General features: G+C 37.4%; 1 protein-coding gene across 3 annotated transcripts in view; it reads right to left on the bottom strand.

Moving 5' to 3' along the window:
* Positions 1 to 13,109, bottom strand: part of CDIN1 (CDAN1 interacting nuclease 1) — a 206,531-nt gene that overhangs the window by 148,544 nt on the left and 44,878 nt on the right. For 2 of the 3 annotated variants that reach the window (XM_080809220.1, XM_080809222.1), the window contains exons 2-4: positions 8,950 to 8,995; positions 7,996 to 8,060; positions 670 to 730 (exon numbers count right to left, since the gene is read on the bottom strand). In XM_080809220.1, the coding sequence (XP_080665346.1) occupies positions 670 to 730; positions 7,996 to 8,060; positions 8,950 to 8,995 (172 nt within the window). The remainder of the gene's footprint in view (positions 1 to 669; positions 731 to 7,995; positions 8,061 to 8,949; positions 8,996 to 13,109) is intronic. The other variant, XM_080809221.1, reaches the window with a different exon arrangement.

Here is a 13,109-nt window from a genome sequence, read left to right as displayed (position 1 = left end):
GCTCTCCGCCACTATTATGAACTTTTTACAGCTTCTTCATTCATGGGAAATCTTTAGGGTTTCCTTTTTTAAATGTAAGACTATTATTTGTTTCCCCAAACAGAGGCAGAGTTAACAAATAAGTTCAATAAATCACTTTATGCTTGGTGGTAGTAAGAACAGTATGTTTTTTCATATAAAGAGACTTTTCTACATGGCATGTATCTTTTACATTAATAAAAGTTTGCTAACAAAAAAATAAATCAAGTAAACATTACATTTTTAAGTTTACAATTTTTCTCTTCATTTTTATAGTAGTTAGAATAGGTTTCCTTGGCATGCACCTCTTTATTTAACACAGGTATTTCTCCCACTAAATTAAGACAACATATCCAAAGATGGGCATGTCCTGAGCTGTTTGGCTAAAATTTCCCACAAAATAAGAAACCAAGAAGCTGTTTATACATTTGCTTTAAAAGAAGTAGACTAATTATGTTAACTGATTTATTAGTATATGAAGTTCTTTGTCCAATTATTAAAACTACAAAGAGACCAGGGAGCAATTTAAATGTCTAATGCACCTCAAAACCTCTTTCTTTAAGGTTAATTATAATTCCAAGCAAAGCTACTCTAGATAGGCCCCTTAGGTTTTATATGCAGGTTTAAATAAAATAATAACAATAACATTACCTCATTGGCCAGCTCCAGGAGCACTGGGGCTGCTCCATTTCTCCCCACTCCATTCAGGTACCTAGACAGACAAAGCCAAGTGGTAACGCAGTGACAAGAAAAGGCCAGTATAGACTTGTCAGCATCCCTTGTGTGTACACGTTTCTCCTGGGCAAATGCCACACTCGACTCTAGTTAAAGTATGCTACTGTCATAGGAAAGCATAGAAGGGAAAAGGAAAACAAAAACAACTTACCTCAAAACCACTGGAAACTTACTAACTGAAGTTGGGGGCGTGAGGTCTGAGCACGTCGGGCCCCCTTCCTTCTGTGAAGATGGAAGTTATTTTTGAAAAGAACTAGCCCTATCACCTGGCTTTATACCACAACCACCTTACACAAAGGAAATAAGTTTATTCTTACGGGTTGAAAAAAGCATCCATTGCTTGACACCTTATTAAGAAACAAATGGAGCAGACTTGTCATCGGTGGGTCAGTGTCAGGCAGTACAAGCCATCATTTTATCTGCCCTGGATTTCAAGCATAACCTCCATCCCTCCTCCTACCCTAACCCAGCTATAAACAAAACAAAACAAAACAAAACAACCTCCCCAAATCCATCCCAGACATGGAAGCCAGAGTAATTTTTTTTTTTAAGCAAAAATTTGAGTGGGCCATTCTCCTCAAAACATTTCACAGCCCCAAGTCAAATTTCAAGGTTCAATTATAACCACTTAATACCTCTTATAAACTTCTTCGTAATCTGGTTCCCACCTACTGTCCTTGCCCAGTCTCATCTGTCATCACTGTTCTGCACTCCAACCTTCACCTGAAGAACTCGTGATTTGGATTACATGTAACTTTCTTCAATCCACCACAAGCCAGGAGTAAGTTAGGTGTCCCAAGGTGCAATTGATGAACATCTTGTAAGTATCCCTCCGTCACTTAATACAGCAGCATACTGTATCTGCCTAGTTACTTGTCCACCTCAAACCCATTTCCCAGTGCAGGGTTGAAAGCCTGATGAGGGTAGAGGAATTGTATTTTATTCAACTAATTATGCCTAAAACAGTTCTTGGCTTATAATAGTTGATTGTATTATACATATATTTTTTTCTTTAATAAACGACTGATTTAACAACTTTTAAAAGCCATACTGGACAAGAAAAATACATTCGATATGGATGTTTTCTCTACAGTATGCTGTTTGAATGAATAAATTAACAATATCTGTTTTGATAGTAAAAATCAAAGTCAACAGATGAGGTCTTCCATGTAACTACCACAAGCCGATACTAAAATATATTATTTCACAAGTACGTTTATGGAGATGTATGATTTTCCTATAAACAAAGTGGAGTAAATGTAAATTTATTCAAGGTAGGAAGTCTCAGGATCATTATAACTTCAAGGTAATTCTAACAAATTCATTTACCATGTATTGGGGACTTCCTTAAAAAAACTATTTAAGAATCTAATTGAGAAATAAGCACTCTCAGAAGAAAAGAAAAAAAAAAAAAAGGCAAGTATGGTTTAGAGAAAGGTCCCTGGGAACCAGCTTAGCACAGAACCTCACATCAACTCACAACATCTCCACTGTGCTGACAGGGCTGCTCCGGAAACAGCCAATCCATTTGGCCAAGTCTCACCAACTAATCCTGTGTTCAAATCCACCAAACATGCACATTCATTAAGGGTTCAGGCTCTGGGTCCGATTAGCTAAGCCTATACTGATATTAGGGTATCTTTACAGCTCCCTACTCAACATTCATTTATCCCACAAATATTTCTGAGAGCTAACTTGTACTGGGCCTATTCCAGGCTCTGAAGGAGCAGCAGAGAACAAAACTTCCATGGTTCCTGCCATCACAGAGGTGATACTGCAGTGGAGAGATGAACAATGAAAACACAGAAATATCTACGTAATATAATGATATATTCTATGATAAAATGGAAGCTTAGATGGGTGGGTGGGGAAGCCATCTCTAAGGAAGTGACACATGGGTTGAGGCCCGTAAGAAGGCAAGAGGGGAGTGATGGGAGGAAGAATATTCCCAGCGAGAGAACAGTAAGCACAAATGTCAGGAATGTGCCTGGGGTGTCTGAGGACCAGGAAAGGCTCTAGTGTGACCAGAGCAGAGCTTTGAAAGCTGATTGGAAATAATGAAAAAGAACAGTTAGACTGCAGACTGCTACCTATGCCAGAGAACTGTCGTTTGGACTCAAAACTCCACGGTTTCATGTAAATGTCATATTAACCATTAACCAATGGTGTGTCTCTATTAAGTTTATAAAGAACAGGAGATGGTCAAACAATAACCCACTATATCTACACAGAAACATGTTTGTACTTAATACAGTGGAAATTCCTAATTATGAGCTTGTTAAAAGCTGCCTAGTTGTCAAGAAACAAGACCCCAGGGTATGGATGAAATCTGTCTGGGCTCTCTTAGCTGGTGAACAGTAAAGCTCCAAAATGGAACCCCATCTCCCAAGGTCGACTGAGGAGCCTTCAAACGCTGAAAAGCGTAGACCTGCTTCTAAATATATTTATTCTCCAATTTGTTTCCTAATAATATTCTGTAACACTTCAGAAGTGCTGGGGAAAACAAATTAAATGAAAATTAATGTAAAGTTGTAAGTTTTCCTTTCTAGGAACTTTAAATATCTTCTATACCAAGTGACGCATCAGTTTTATTCCAATTTTTAGATAGGCAATCAAAGGAGCATACTAATTACAGAAAACATTCAGTAAGACATGATCAGAAATTCCTAATGCTACCCTTCTCTGCATTCTCAAAACACCTTGTGCAAACTTGCAGTGTAGACTTTCCATACATTTACAATGGCTTGTTTCTCTCTCCGGTTGGCCTGGAAGCTCCTTGGGAGAGGACTACACAAATGCTGAACCTACATCCAACAGATCCTTAGCAAAGATCTGAATTACAATTGATATATAAAGATGTGATAATGGATACTACATTAAGGTGACCTGGGCCATCTTCCCAATACCTATTTGTATATTAAAACATGTATATATAAAAAGAAGTTAAATGCCATCTTCTAAGCCTTGCCATAGGAGGACTAAGAAATGTTATCTTGTGGGTGAAACCATCGTTCAAAAATCTTCATGGAAAGTCTGTTTTATGTTTTTTTGAGTGTGAAAGATTTACTAGCATCTAAGATTAAAACAACATGTACTGATTTAAAATAATTTTAAAGATTTTATTTACATGAGAGAAAGAGAGAGAGAGAGGGCACACACATAAGCATTAGGAGAGGCAGAGGGAGAAGAGACTCCTCACTGAGCAGGGAGTCTTATTGGGGGCTAATCCCAGGACCGTGGTTCATGACCTGAGCTGAAGGCAGATGCTTAACCGACTGAGCCACCCAGGCATCCCTGGTTTAAAATATTAAAGGCAAAGTTATTTGATGTTTATTATTTTCATAATAATTATAATGGTAGAACTTCAAAAACCTATCAAAATTCTACTCTAAAGCTTACAGCTGAATACCACCTTTGTTGATTCTACCTTTAAAACTTCTAGAGCCCATCTCCATGTATGCAGCTGTTTTTCCCACTAAAATAGAGCAGTTGAGGGCAGGTACCATGTCTTATTCAATTTGTATACTTGATTCCTAGCTTGGTAGATGGGACACAGTTTGTGCAAAGTAAGTTGTGCTAATTAAACAAAGTAGTGGTTCGAATTTTCAGAAACTATTTTTTTCATGTAATGTCATTAACATATTTGAGCTAGCCTTTTTTCCATGTGAACCAATTGATCTGATTCTCTAAAGCTAATAAAGCTGGCCCTCAAACAGTATGTGTTGGAGAAAATATGGGAGATACCATTTCTAAACTTTGCTGTTGATGGGGATTTGCAAATCTGACCACCAGTGAATGTGTCTGTGTGTGCACACGTGCCCCTATGCAACAGTCTGGTTGGACCTAAATAGATTTTACCAGGTATGTTTCCTGTTTGGAAATAAAATGCCATTAATAAAGGGGGAAAGAATAGAGTTGTTTTCAAAATGAACACCAAACTGTATCTGTACAACATGAAGAAGTGAGGAAATTTCCTCAATAATTCAAAAGCTTGAGAAAACATTTTCAGCTGATATTGGGATACTTTGAACTTTCAGTTAACCACAATGGAATCACACTGTGGACTGTATGGTTTATAAATACAGACTTCAAATTCTGAATTGAGATCATCTCAACAATATCAAGAATGCAGAGACGCAGGAATTACCTGACAGTATTAGGGGGAAACCATTATAACCTTTCTAGACAGTGATTTGGCAACATATAATAAAATCTTTAAATGCTCATTATTTGCACCAGTAATTATATACACAGAAATCTTAAAAAAACTAATCCAATATGCAAATACTTATGTACCAAACTGTTTATCACAGTATTATTTTTATATTACAACACTGGAAACATACATGTTCAACAGAGTTATAATTCAGTGAGGTACTTTCATATGATGAAATAATGCAATCAATAAAATGTTTATAAAAAGCTTTCTACAAAGTGATATTATGTCACACACATTTTTCCAAGTATAAAATTCAGGATTCAAAATGGTATATATAGTATGACCTCATCTATATAAAAATGGATTGACAAAGAACTAGAACGAAAAAGACAACAGTGGTTATCTCTGGTTGCCACAATTACGGGTGCTCATTCATTCCTTTCTATACCATCATAAGTGTGCTTAATTTCTACAATATACAAGTATTACTTTTATAAAAGAAAAAGAATTGAAGAAAGTATTAATATTGTCAAACTGCTTAAATATATTTAGATATAATGCAATTTGCTTTTATTATTATCAGCTGGAAAACAAAACTCTCTTAAGGCCAATTTACCTTAGAGAATACAGGGACATTAAACCAGCATGTTTACAAGAGGCTGTGTGGTCAATCCATCTGCAAGGTAACAATGTAACCCATCTCCAGGCACAGAGTGCAGGGCAGAAAGCCAGGGAGTAGAATGGTCAAGTGAGAAACTGGTGAGACTTGCTTTCTTATTAGTCTGTCCATAACAACAGCCTAACTTCACATTTTTGCTTCAAAATGTGTGACTCCTTGAAACAATTGAGATTCTCACATTTAAATAAATGTATAAGTATATATAAATACATGTGTATATATTTCTGTATTCTCATTATTGCTCACCCGAACGCTTATCAAAAAGTAATCATATTTACAGGAAAGAATTTTATTTTGGCTTGACCCACTCAGATAATCCCATATAGTATGTTTATACCTCAGTAATTAAGTATACTTTTAAATGAAACTAAATTTTAAAAAGCAACACTGAGAGGTCGCAGAAACCATCTAATTAAAATAGCCTTTAAGCAACAATGAAAATGACAGTCAGGAGGTAGCCCCATGGCTAGTAAGTAGATCTCCAAATTTCTAGGAAAGGCTCTATTTTCCACTGCTTATGTTACCAAGGCTTTAAAGACTGGACATAGAACCAAACTTTCATATGATGGCCTAACACGATCATTTTTACAATCAAAAATGTACTTTTTGACATATAAGTAATTTTTCCGTCTTTCCTTGGAGGGTCTGGATTCCAAAGCTATTGTGGACTTCATAATACTTTGTGAGCTATTCTGCATTTTTCATGATGATTTAGGTATAACTTTCATTCAAATGTTGATGTCAATGAGGAGGACTGTAATTTTTGAAAAAAAATCAATTCAAATTCTACAAGGACTTGTTTGCAGGGGAATTCTCCTAGACACAAAAGTGTGTGTGCATATGTGGTGTCTGTATTTCTAACAGACGCTACTACTGAAAACTGAAAGCATCTCTTATCATACATGGCACAGTGTATAATTTTTTAAAAGGCTAGCTTCAATAACTTTTCCTTTCAGTAAACACTTCTCTATTCTTAAAAAATGTCTTGATAGAAACATCATACCGATATTTATTCTAGATACTCATTTCATTCATAAAATTTTCGTGCATAAAAATCCTTCATCTAAAATCAGTGGTGTCACTCTCACCACAGAAACGTTGATCTGTCAATCTTAGGCGTAATAATATAAGAGCATATTTCAGACAGTTTTCCTTTCCAATATGTCCTTGAAATATTTAAGAAACCAACCAACAATTCTAATGCAAACCATTACCATTTATAGTTAATAAATTATTCAGTCATGTTACAAAGACAACAACATTTTTAGAACTTTTATAAGAGAGCGACTTTAAACATTGTGTTTTAGAACAGAGGTTGAAAAATATTTATAATAAATTAGGCTGAAATTAATATATCCCCTGGACACTACATTGTTGATTGTTAATACCCAGATTTTCTTTTTAAATACAAAACCCCAGGATGCCTGGATGGCTCAGTCAGGTAAGCATCCGCCTTTGACTCAGGTCATGATCCCATAGTCCTGGGATGGAGTCCCACGTTGGGCTCCCTGCTCAGCAGGGAGTCTGCTTCTTCCTCTGTCCCTCCCCCAACTCACGGGTGCCCTCTCTCCCTCTCCCACACACACAAATAAATAAATAAGTTAATTAAATATTTGAGAAAAAACCCCACCACTATATGTTTAAAAAAAAATACAAAACTCCATTTAAAATGTGACAGTCATCTATTATTATCTATCTCTGTATGTCCTTACTTGACATGCCTTTTTTTTCCATTTTTTTTAAAGATTTTATTTATTCATTTGAGAGAGAGAGAGACAGAGCGAGCATAAGAAAGGTGGAGGGGCAAAGGGAGAAGGACAAGCAGATTCTCCACTGAGCAAGGAGCCCGATGCGGGGCTCGATCCCAGCACCCTGGGATCGTGACCTGAGCCAAAGGCAGATGCTTAACCATCTGAGTTACCCAGGTGCCCCTTTTCTTTTCCCATTTCTAAGATGGCAAACCCAATATCTATGATACAAAACAGAAGTGAACCAAAATTCAATGTTATTTTCTAATGTATTTTTCAACTTGTTGATCTGAATGAGAAATAAAACTTGATTCGAGAACTTTCACACATATATATATAGATACATGTGTATATTAACACGTATCTATACAAGATACACACTTACAATAAGTTTAAAGTAGCTAACTGAAATTCTATAATACTGTAAGGATTTCTTACACAGTATGCGTATACACAATCAAGACAGCCTCACCATATTCTTTAAACAAACCATTTGAGAAATCAAGCGAACATACACCTGAAGTCTTAAGTAAGACTTATATCACAATGCCCTGAAATGTTATATAGACAATTAGTTTAGTAACCTAATTTATTCATAATTATTATTACAATTAATAGGTATTATGATACCCTCTAGTGGGGCAGGCAGGTCATACCTCTGATAATAACTTTCAATCGCTTCTGAAGTGTGATGTTTGGCATGTGTTCTTTTAATATGTTTCTGAAACAAAACAAAAAAAGATCCTTATGTTGTGTCACGTATCAGGTTCAAGGACAGAATGACATACCTCTTCATCCTAATATGTAGCACATAGGGCAAACTGAAAAATAGTTTGGGGATTTGGGCGGTGGTAGGTCTTTTTTCCTTCCATTCTACGAATCTATGCATTTTAATCTCTACTGCTTGGCCAGGATGTCTTCAGCCTGTAGCACAAGGTACAGTATGTATGTAAAAGCCGACAGGGTCATAGTAATTGAATCTAAATAAGTTTGCTTAGGGTTGCAGAGGGCAAAGAAAAACTTGTTCCCTCTTTCAACCTTTGTATTAATTTTCCCCCAATTCAATTCCATCTAAGTCTTCTGCACTCTAGCTTTACAATCCAATTGCCATTTTTAACCAGGAAGAACATTGCTTAAAAACAACTTATTTGAAAACTACAAAAAGTAATTCCATAGAGACTTGCCATTTGACTGACACCTGTCATCTCATGATAAATGACTCCATTTTCTGCCTCTCTTGCCTTCTGCCACTCCAGCAATGGTCATTTATCATCATCTCTGTCAGCAATGGAAAGCAGCACTGACAGTGCAAGTCAGCAAACATTTAGCACATAGAACCACGCAACACAGGGAAATTATTATTGTCAGAATAATAATGGTTTAGCATAATTTATTACAGGTCCACCAAATAAGCAAAGGCTAGATGTTATTAGACAGATGGATGGGTAGGCTTGGCAGGCCTCCACTGAGACGCAGGCGGTGCTTGATGTGGAAAGGAGAACATCCTCCAACCCAATCAGAGAGCTGGCAGTTCAATTACAAAGAAATAAAGGGACATTCATCATTCAATTAGGCACCTGTCAACCCTCACAAAGGAGAAAACTTCTAACCTGGTACTCCTGGGAGAAGATGCTCAGCAGAGTGGCCTGCGATTGACTGGAACAAATAAAAGAAGGACAAAGTTAATTACTGGAGTGCACGGCAAAGAAACAAAAGAGAAAGGAGCTTCAAAGGTAGGCCTGCTGCCCTGTAATCTAACAGAACATGAAAACAAGTGTGGAAAAGTTGTTCCAGATGAACACCTCAAACAAAGGCTTCCTGCTGCTAGGTCAAGGAGACAGAAAAAGGGAAAGGGAAAAATATGGATGGTCTCGGAGCAAACGATCACACAATTTGGACTTTTGTTACCTTTAGAATGATTATAAATCATGTCTGTAGTGTGCAGTTATGTTAAAGCAGACCAAAAGGAGGCAAGGTTTATTTCCATTAATAAATGATAGGAGTCAAATCCTGTAAACAGTGGAGAACATGTGGTTCACTCACTGGCAACATTCTAAATTAATTTTCTTAGTAGACAGGTATCCTTTTCTGTAGCTATCTCAGAGTAGAGGGAAAAACTATGGTCTTCACTAGAAGTAGCACCTAGAGACCACTGGAATGTTCCTACTGACACTAGCGGGCTTTGAAAATAGGAGCTTTCACAGCAGAAAGCTGAGGTCCTGGGAGTACGTCATTCCCAAAGACGGCCATAAGCCTTATGCATCCAAGACTCCACACAACGTCAAACACCTGGCAGCGGAACAACCTGGAAAACACTCTTCCCCAGTGGGAATTTGCCTCTCACAATTGTGAACATTTACTAACAGGACGGAATTATTTTTTCTCTAAAACGCAATCAGTATCCTACTGCTACTCTTTCTGATTGCCCTCTGTAGATATATCTACCTTATTGTAACTCGAGAACAATTAATTATTTCTGATATATTTTCCTACTAAATGCTATCTGAACATATTACAGTGTTAATAATTTGACTTTTATGGTACACCAAAGCATTATGAATAATTAAAATTTTTCTATGTGTGAATGAAACCTCTTAAGCTCATCACAGGTAATTTGGAGAGTGTGAAATAAAAACAATGACACCACATTTCTTTTCTCAGTGCGACAGTGTTGTCATCATCTAGATATTATCATAGATTTGGCTTCAAAACCCTTGCCATTCTCATCAGACCAAAAAAAAAAGGTTAAAAAAAACACAAACACTCTATGTGTTTAGCAAGGAAAACTGACCATTACTAAAGAACTGCTTCAATAACTCAAAAACACTGAATAAAAAATTATTAAAAAATTATAAACTTGCTGTGGCCCAATTTTTTTCAGTTTCCCTTTAAAAATGGAAACCACCTTTGAAAGAGCCAATTTTACACATAAAATCTTCCTATTATTCCTGGCTTGCCTGAACTTCATATGAAATCACATACCCCAGTAGGGCTTCTGAGAAAAAAATGGCAAAATTAAGCTTACATCTTTATAAACTACTGAATAAGTCAATACATTATTTATGCACAATAAATAGACCCCCTCCTCATTGTACAGCAAAACATATTTAGGTTAGCCATTTAATGATAGACAAAATGTCGGTCTCTAAGGGTCAGAAAATATGATGGGAATAAATGTGTTTGTAATGGGCAAGCTGGGAACCAATGACAAAGGAGGATATTCTATTCACTGAAGTGAATAAAACGAAAGTGTAACCATGGACACCCAGAATGGGAGAAGTAAGAGACAGCTGGAGAAGTAAGTTCAGGAATAAACAGTTTCAGAGTGAGAAGCTGGTCAGGAGCTGGGGGTACTGTAAAAATGGAAGATGAGATAATGTCTTTAGCCAGGAAACTATCTTTAAACTGCTCAGAATTCAATTCAGCGGAAACTGTGCACCACGTCTATGGAGTAACCCATTTTCTCAAGGGCCAATGGGGTTAGAGAGAAGATTCCAGGAGTAGGTAAATACTGGCCGGCCTAGACATAAAGAGAGCAAATGACATACCTACAATAGTAAAAAGGACAGACAGACCTGGGTCCCAAATGCTTTGGGTTTGGTTGACTAGACAAAGCTGTAGAGAGCTGAATGTCCTCTGCCAGGTTATTTGCCAACCAAACTCTGTTCGTGTATGCACTAATAAGCGTATAGAAGAGTGCTCTGAATAAGATTCATACCTCAAAGAGCAGAGAAGTATTAGTGAAAGCAAGACATTGACTCCAATGTATTTGCTACTTTCCTCTGGAGTGCTATTTCTAAGATATTCCTAAGGGAAAGAGGCGAGAAGAGATTAGAGCAATCACTGTCTTCAAGAGTATAGTTCTGAAGAGCTTACCACGTCTGCCCCTCTCCCTCCACAACCTCCCAGTGTTTGATTTGATTTTGGCTGAGAGTGCAGAAGTTTTGGTATAAACAATCACTAGGTTCACAAGGAATATGGTTTTCAGCCAATGAGGGGGAGAGAAAAAGACACTGCATAACTGTAAAGTTTCTCTTGAACACCACAATCAGTCGGCAGTATTCACTGAGCATCAATACTGTCCCGAGGTCATGGGTAGGGGGAAATATGCCATCAAGATAAAAAAAGAAAAGAAAAGAAAAAACGAAGTAACTGACTTAGAGGAGACTTTCAACATGTATGTGCAGCCAAAAAAGTAAAAATGAGAAAACGGTCAAGTACCAACATTTTTAGGGATCTAGTGAAGCAAATCACAGCCTGAATCCTCACATATTTCAAGACTACACTGGCTTTGGAGCCCACCTGTGTCCCTTAGCATATATGTGTTTTAGATCTACATGTTCAAAAACAGATTCACTCATTTTGCACAAATGCCCAAGATATATTATTAAAACCTCTTCAAAAATCAGTTTTGTCTTTTTCCCCATACTACCCTCCCAGATTAAGCACCTCACCCTGTAGCTTTCTTAGAAAAGAAGAGCAAGCCAGTGGACCCCTAGAATAGCTATGTAAAACCTTGCACGAGTTGTGTGAGTGGTCACACAGAGCAGGAACCGTCATACCACAGTGGTGGGTAAGCAAGCTGAGGTCTGAGCCAACACGATGAGGATGGCAGCACAGAAGAGGGAAAGATCCCAGGGCCTTGAGAACATTGTTGAACTGCTCAAGCAACATGAATTGAACTGACCACGCTCCATACTTCTTCTGAGTAATATGTTTTTTTTTTTTTTTTTTAACCTTCAAGAAGAAATAAACCCGCTCAGGTTTCTATGTGTCCCGGAAATAGGAGACGTGATAGATGGAGAAGGAGAAAAAGTACTCCATCATGATGGCATGTGTATGGGATACGCTACTTGGAAAGGATTGTCCATTTTTGTCCTTTTTAATTCTCTTCTTAGCTGGCAGCTACAATATTTGGATTCCTTAAAATTGTTCCTCTGTCTGTCACTGTGTCACTAAATTGATGTGACCAGAGATCATAAATTGGGGGGTGTGTATATGATTTTTCCATACAGATTTTAAATATTGATGGGGTACTATTTACTCTCATTTTATACTGCATTCAGGACTCTTCAAATGTCAGATGTATGAAAAAGTGATATACTAGCTCCCCATTCGATATCTAACTCAACATGTCCCCAAATCCGCCCAGCTAAGATATTCAAGTAACCTGAAGGATATTAGAGAAAATGAACATCAGAGGGTTTCATGAGTGCTACAGAGACTAAGAGCAGATAGCTCAGCACTGTCCTAGTTGCAATTCAACTTTCATATAAGGAGGAAGTCCTCACATTCCCAGGTGGAGACTTCAAAAAAATATAAGAATCTGAAGGAAGAAGATACTACACTTCCCCTTTCAAGTACCCTACCTCTGAAAAAAGACCATAAAAAGGTAAATACATCATTTACTTTCCAAGCTCCTTTTGCTACAGAATCTGGGAAGCTTAAATGTCTACACTTTACTGAGCTCAAAATTCACTGAGCAAAATAAATATTATTTCTGGAGCTCAGAAAGCAGTAAACCAATTAAAGGGAGATGAAGCAGGATACTCCTACAAAGCAATAGACTTAGAGACCTCATGGTTACAAGGTACAGCCTCCCTAAGTCTGTGAAAGAACACAATGGAACACTGGCTCTATGTGGTTAATGATTCAGAGTACTGGTCAAGGAAGGTCTTCTATGACAGCAATGCATTTACCCTCCCTGGCTCCCACCTTCCTACACACCTACACAAAAAGTCAAACAGAAAGCCTTCCCCCCACCCCATAA

This window comes from Martes martes (assembly GCF_963455335.1).
Source record: "Martes martes genome assembly, chromosome: 7".
NCBI classification, from domain to species: Eukaryota; Metazoa; Chordata; class Mammalia; order Carnivora; family Mustelidae; genus Martes; species Martes martes.
Note: the sequence above shows the minus strand (reverse complement) of the source record. Positions and strands in the feature narration are given on the sequence as shown.